Raw genomic sequence first — 7,222 nt, forward strand, 5'->3', positions numbered from 1 at the left:
TTGAAATATTACAAAGCTCGTTGATAATTTAAGACAATTCAATTCAGGCAACGTAGTACGCCAATTGATGAACCTAATCGGTGAGCCGGTCCTAAGCGTTAGCATCTTGAGATTGGAAACAGAAGCCAGCATTTGCATTGATAATAAGGAATTAGAACAATAATTTAATTGTTCCAATATCGGAGTATCGATAATAACATCACGGATAGACTTCCCTTCTAATTTTATATGTAGTCGTTTTAAACTCTTGCTTGTAATTAATACCACACTTTGATCTGGAGGAACATTAATCGACAAGGACAAGTCTTCAAGTGACGGGCAACAACTTAAAAACCTTCCCAAATATTTATAATCAAACTCACGGAAATTAAATTTCTTGAGGTTTGGAAGAAGAATGGAATTAGGAAGTCTCCAAGCGACGGGGTCGCCATAAAACCACAAATCAAGTGTTAGTAAGGAATGCATCCTTACTCTTTAAAAAGAGAGAAGTTTGAGTACTGTAGCAATGAATAGTAACTGTAATGTATACCGTCGATCTCTTGCCTTCAATCTCATCCTTTTATTCTAAATTAACCTATCTTTCTCTCATTGCTTTACTTCTGCCTTTTCATCTTCCTCCTCATTCTCCATCCTACTCCACTGCTTCACCATCAACAACCCTCTTCTCATTCCGTCGCACGCCAATCGAAGCTTCATCTTCTTCGATCCTCAACCCCTGCTTCAACGGTTTACCGGCCGCGATCCGGTTCTCTAATCAAGATCTAGGTATTTAATTCTAATCTTAAATCCTAATATTTGTTGGTTTTTGGAAACTACTCTGGTTCCATTCTCGTTTAACTTATTGTTAAGTGGTAAACATGTTGCTGATAGTGCGCTGAAAGTCCTATATGCGTAGTTTTTGCTGGAGCTTAGGATCTCTTAGACACGATTTTAGAATGGAGTTGGGTTGATGTACTGTCATTATTATTACTGGCGTGAATAGTACTTATGCTGCTACTTTTGTGTTTGTTTGTTGATAGTAAAGGAGTATTATTACTGTTATTATTGTTGTTACTATGTTTTTTATTTTAATTTGTTGTTGTTATTATGGTCCTTATTGTTAACCGGATTTTTTGTTGGTATTACTTTAGTTGTTCTTATTCTTGTCGAAAGCAAAACATTCGGTTTCCGGGTCTGTGGCGCTCTTGCTTTGTGTTTGACTGCAGTTTCTTTAGTAGTAGTGTTGGTGTGTGCAATCATTTTTTGTTGTGCTGGTCCTTTTGGAGGTGTTGATGGGGCACCGCCCTGTGTTGCCTGACCAAACAAGTTTTTAATAAGTTCATAACCGTAGCTTTTTTATTGTCCTTAGCTGATTTGGAGGTTTAGCCCTCAAATTGCCCGACATGGTCATGTAGATTGCATATTGGCGCAGGGTTTTAAATTGTTGTGCACTCGTTGGTAGTTGTCCCTTGGGATAGTTGTTATGGCTGACCAATTAAGATTTCGCAGTGTGGTCATTTTATCTTTAACTGACGCACTGGCTGGTCATCCTAATTTGTTATTGTACTTTTCAGGTACACGTGGTACTAAGCTTTTGGCGCCTATAGACCTGTATGTATTCGTCTCCCGGGCTGTTTGTGTTGGGGCGTTGATGTATGTGATCTTTTAGTTTGCTTTCAAATTACTTTTGGCTTTGCTTTCGCAAAATACGTTCACAACTTTTGTCGCATGTTCAGGAGATCATGGTGTCTAGGATCTGCGCGCCTACAGACCCGTGGTGGTTTTGATCCTAATCTGCGCGCCTATAGACCTGGGGTGCTGGCTGTTGTCCAGGTTTTATTCCCGTCTCACTCTCGTAGTTATTCGTTGTTTCGGTTTGATGAGCTGTGTTAGTTTTGTTTTCGGCTGAGTGTTCATTTACTGTGTGTTGTGGATAGTTTCTTAAAATCGTTGGTATTTAGTGTTCAATTTCTCCCCCTTTTATCATCAAATCAAGGCTTTTGATTCTTTGTTGAGTTTATTATCACCTTATATTCTTTATTCAATCATGTTTTAGTTTGAGTTTCCTGGGTATTTCTCTCTTTGGATCTTGAATGCCCCTGTGTTATTTTTGGTCCGTTTACCCTAATTATTGTTTGTTATGTTGTTGTTTAAGTGCAGACCTTGTTAGTTCCTCAAGGTGGGAATGCTCTTGGGGCTGAAATTCCTCAAAGTGCTCTTAAAAGGTTAGTGAACTCGCAGTCTGTTTGTTGTCAAATTTGTTAGGTTTTTCGTTGGTACTGATTTCATTGTTTGGACAACATAGCTTTGTGGTCAGATTTTGAGGTTTTTTTCCTATTTTTTATTCTTCGAATTCCGCTTTATTGGTGTTAATTTGTTTGTGTTTTCTCGAATGACGATGTACTGTTGTGTTATGTATACTAATCTGCTTTATTTGTGTTATTTTATTCTGATCTTTGTTGGACAACCTTCTACATTTATTGATTATATATGAGATTTTCCGTTGGTGGTGGCAGTTATTGCTGGGATGGCGAAAGTTGCCCCAAAGTTCAGCCCGTTGGTTATTAAGCTCGTTTAGTGCGCTGAAAGAGAGTAATTGTTTTCTGCTTTCATAACCGTTTATTATTAAGCTCGTTTGTTATCTTTGGATGGTTTACCTCCCCTTATTGTTTACTATGTTATCCTTCATATACAGGGTTTGTTAGTTCCTCAGGATGGAGACTTGGAAATGCTCCCGAGTGCTGAAATTGCTTGTAGTTCTTTTAAAAGGTTAGTGAACTGGGAGGGTGTTTATTGGCAAATTTGCTGTTTTGTTTGGTGGTTTATGTATTAACGCTTTACGGTATCGTTTAGTGTTTTTCTAATCATTCATTATTAACCCCGCTTGTATCTTGGGTCCGTTTACCCCGCATATTGTTTATTATGTTGTCCTTTAAATTCAGTGTTTGTTTGTTCGTCAGGATGGATTCATGGAAAAGTCAACTCCCTGGTCTTAGGTTAATTCGGGCACATTACTGGTTCTTAGGAGCAGGTTTTCTACTTTACATTTGCAAACTACCTTCCCACATGCATTTAGTTTTTTCAGAGTCGTATCTTAAAGCTGATTAGAAATTCACTATTTGATTCTTATTTTATTTACTTTTAAAACTGTAATTAGCTGCACCATGTCTTTGAATGATCTTCCCTAATGTCTATCTATTTGGCAGTCCAAATAAAGGATAAAGAATATATTTGAAGCATACGGAGTAGTGTCGTAAATTGCAGGAACCCAGAATCTTTGTTCATTTGGTGTAGGTCTACCAGGGTTCAAAATCTCGGCCGAGTTGTATCGTATCGGCCGAGTTGTATCGGATTTTCACTCTACCGATACGAGATATCGCCCGAGAAATCACCGAGATTCTCCGCAATCCGTCTGTGACGACCGATTAAGGACCGATTATACCGATACCGCGACTACGACCGATACCGAGATTTAAAACCATGAGGTCTACATAAATAGTCTACGTATAAGATGTGTGCCAACATCGTCTCTCGCCTCACATACTTATTTGTGTTCTTTCTTTAAAAGATGTGTATCAACATCGTCTGATGTATAGTGTAAGGGAGTTAATAGTATATTTTTCCTGGCTCATTTGTGTTCTTTAATTGGTTTGTGAGTTTAAACCGTTGATTTTTCTATAATGTGCTGGTATAGGTTTTGGGTTGGTCATTATTTTTTTTTTTTGTTATTTTACTTTGATAGCGTATAAAGTTCATGTGCTCAGGTCTTGCAATTGATGTAGTGCATGTTGTGTGAGTATCAGGTACTTCTCCTGTCTAAAGGTTAAAACGATTCTTCTCTTGTTAAAGTGAAACAATTATTCTCCTGATCTTAAAGTGAAACGATTGTGCAACTGTGGGCACTAGGTGTGTGCTGATGTTGCACATTATTATCCACACACAAAACGAGTATGTTCTACACTCCCCTTACAACACGTTGTCCCGTGTCATCTGCTCCCTTCTCTAAACTCTTAACCGGAGAGCACCTCCATAGTTAATCTCAACTACTACCCAGCAACTCTCCACCTTCCCGTCTTAAGTATTGTTTTACAAATCTAGCTGCACTCTGATGGGTTCATCGATGGTGTTTGTAGTAGGCAGGTGTTCTATGCTCGTTGGTGTCGATCGTTGCTGGAATAGTTCAGGATGGTTGTGGCGTGACTGGTGACGGTAGTGGTCGGTGGATGTCACAGACTCCATAGATAGTCCATTCAGTAGCTCCGCCTCAACATTCCTCAGGTCATTCTCTCATTTTAGCTCCCTTAAATTAATTTTATCTTGATTGTTTTTTTTTCGAGGTTAGAGCTGATCTTCAACATTCTAGGTACCGAACTACCCTCGTTCCCAAATGCATCGGTTTTGAAAGGGTACTGGTGGGGCTTTTCTGTTAGGTATCCTCATTTTTCCTTTCTCTTTTTAAAATTTAATATAGTTCTTGGTTGATTTGGTCATAGGTCATTTGTTTGATTAATTAGATTGTCCATAGTTTATGTTGTTTGAGATTTTTACATTTTGACATTATCCATAGTTATTTGATTTTGTTGTTTTTAATTTCTGTATTTTGAGGACTGTGCGCCACGATTTTATGAGTTTTCGAGTCCCGACCATCTCTACCCTATTTGCTCATTTCTCATCTGGTTATTCTGCTTTCTCGGACTCTCTTCCTTCTATTTACTTGGAGTTTCACCTAATTTGGGATTCCATTTTTGTTCCCTCCTTTCATTAGTAGAGATAATAGGAGTACTGATTTTTGTTAGTGAACAACCCAATATTATTTTGTAGTTCGGTAAACGAGCGATGCAATTTCATCTTTAATTTCCAGCCTATTAAGCTTAATTCATTCTTCCATTTTGTTTAGTGAACAACCCAGTATTCACTGTCTTCATGAGGTCTGTACACGTGGCTGAGGGAAAATGAATCAGAGAAGGTCGGGAGGCCAAAGGCCACTAGGAAAAGATGGCCTGGGATAATTTTATCCTGACCTTTAGTGTTTTCCCCATGATAACACCCTCCCAATGGCGATCCATCTTACTTTACCATTTTATCAAATGCTTGCATTTTCTTTCCAGACGGGATCGCTTTCACTCGCTGGTATAAAACCGTCTTACTCGAGTGTTATTATTAACTCTCTTGTTTTTTTAACTACTCTCTGGCTTATTGGGTGAATAGAATAGAATGCGGTTTTATAATACGTTGATTGATTGTAAAACCGTTTTATAACAGACCTTCTCATCAATACTGTAGCCCAGGGTTTCTTATTTCTGATTAGCTAAGCTACTATCTCAGTTCTTGTGGAATACGCCTAGATTTCGCTATTGTTTCAGTTTAATTAAAACCGGTGTGTAGATTTTGCTAATATTGTTGTTAGATCAGCCATTTCAGATCCAATTTTTTCATTTAATTTGTTTTTGATTAATACTTGATTGAATTTGTTTGTTTCGACTGATTGTAGTATGAATTAGGGTTACTTGTTGGTTTTACTCTATTATTTCGTAAATCATTTGCTCACCTCCTTGTAATGTGAATCATTTGTAATCATTTCGCTATATGTTTGACTGCGTTTATGTTTGGTCTGTTGTTTATGACAACACCTGCAACTGCTGTTGTTTCGATTTCATGTATTAAAAAATTGCTATACATTGTCGTGTAAATAGTAGTATATGTTCCTTTTTTAGATCTATTTTCTCTTTTATATTGTTTGAGGCTTTCATTGCTTTCGTTTGTTATTTTGATTTCAGGAAGATGTACATGGAAGAGCACCCTGATTCCAAGGGTATTAAGGAGCTTTCTAAGGATGCTGGAGCTAAGTGGAAGGCCATGACCGATGAGGCTACTTCTCGTCACAACCTATGCGCCCTTTGCAATTTCCGTGGATATTAATTTAATTGATTTCTGATGATGGATTTAATTATTGCAATTTACTGTGCAGGAAAAGAGGCTCTATATGGACAAAGCAGCACAACTGAAGGTAGAGCATGAGAAAACCATGGAGGATATAATGCTCAGAAAGAAGAAGTATGCAGATAGTTTCCGCTTGCCTATGAATATGATTCGGCTTTTTTTTTACTGAACTAAACTGTGTATTTGGTGTCTTACCTAAATTCTGGGTTGCTCATTGATTAGTGATCTGCTGATTTCTGATTTGCAAGCTGAGGAATTGTGCGATGAAGATGCATAGGTCTTTGGACAGGGAACCTGAAGAATGTCGAATTAAAAGTATTTTCGGATTATCCGGAATTGTAAATTTTGGCTTTTAACTATGGATAGCAGAATTTAGCAGTAGTTATAGTTGTCTTGGCACTCGGCTTATGAAACTCTTTGAAAGCATCTTATCAGTATAAATTCATTGCTTGGCCAAATGTTTGACGGCAATTTTTTTCGTTTGTACGTCATATTATGGTATATGGCTACAGATGCTGGATTCAACAAATAGACGATGAGCATTTTTATTGGAACAACTTTTATGTTCTATTCTGAATCTGATTTGCCACTTTAGATGGTTGTTTGAAGTTTGAATGATGCTTCGTACTTGTATTGATTGCCACTTTAGATGGTTATAGTGTTGTATTTAACTTCAACATCTTTTTCCAAACGTGTATAATCTGGTGGTTGATCTTTGGCTTTTGATTGCTTACATTGCGAAGCTAACAATGTTTTTAAAGAGCTGGAGTGCAACAGAAGAGGACTTGATTGTGGACCATGGCTGAAGACCAAATTCCGAGAGTTTACCTGATGTGTTACCGCTGGCAGACCAGCCGGCAATGGTCACTGGTCAGGTATGGTGACTGACATGAGTAGAATTCGAGATCATATTCAACACATTAAAGGTACTTTTTGTAGGTCGTTAACATGAACCATGAGTGTGTGGCACATTGGCCCATAGGCTTGACAATTTAAGATCAGGAGTTTAGGACACTTACTATGCACTATTTAAGAGTAGTTTCAAACTTTAAGTGCCTTTATATAGTCAATATGTTGAGTACATAAGCCATACCCTTGTACTTGGACTTGCTATACTGTCAGCGAATCAGCATTGAAGCGAGAAAACTTTGTGGAACATTGGGAAATACGACGATAGTGATGATGCTAGAGATAGCGGTGGGGATGAAAATGGGGTAATGCTGAGAAAATAAGGATCGATCCAAAATCCACGAAGTTTTTAATGGTTGCTTACTTGCTTTCCTATGGTTCTTCCGAGCGGAGC

General features: G+C 38.0%; 1 protein-coding gene across 1 annotated transcript; it reads left to right on the forward strand.

The window, feature by feature from the left end:
* Positions 1 to 521: 521 nt before the first annotated feature.
* Positions 522 to 6,377, forward strand: LOC141595683 (uncharacterized). The gene is made up of 9 exons (XM_074415648.1): positions 522 to 765; positions 1,554 to 1,632; positions 1,716 to 1,812; positions 2,140 to 2,204; positions 2,496 to 2,571; positions 2,675 to 3,273; positions 3,465 to 4,257; positions 4,343 to 4,409; positions 5,757 to 6,377. Exons 1-5 carry the CDS (start codon positions 522 to 524, stop codon positions 2,545 to 2,547), a joined length of 537 nt encoding a protein of 178 aa, XP_074271749.1. The 3' UTR covers positions 2,548 to 2,571; positions 2,675 to 3,273; positions 3,465 to 4,257; positions 4,343 to 4,409; positions 5,757 to 6,377.
* Positions 6,378 to 7,222: the final 845 nt, after the last annotated feature.

Source organism: Silene latifolia, chromosome 8 (genome assembly GCF_048544455.1).
Source record: "Silene latifolia isolate original U9 population chromosome 8, ASM4854445v1, whole genome shotgun sequence".
Classification (NCBI taxonomy): Eukaryota; Viridiplantae; Streptophyta; class Magnoliopsida; order Caryophyllales; family Caryophyllaceae; genus Silene; species Silene latifolia.

Coding starts and splice junctions, on each gene's coding strand:
- LOC141595683 (XM_074415648.1), top strand. CDS start 522: ATGTATACCGTCGATCTCTTGCCTTCAATCTCATCCTTTTATTCTAAA. Junction 1,813..2,139: donor GGGTGCTGGCTGTTGTCCAG/GTTTTATTCCCG, acceptor GTTTAAGTGCAG/ACCTTGTTAGTTCCTCAAGG. Junction 2,205..2,495: donor CCTCAAAGTGCTCTTAAAAG/GTTAGTGAACTC, acceptor TGGTGGTGGCAG/TTATTGCTGGGATGGCGAAA.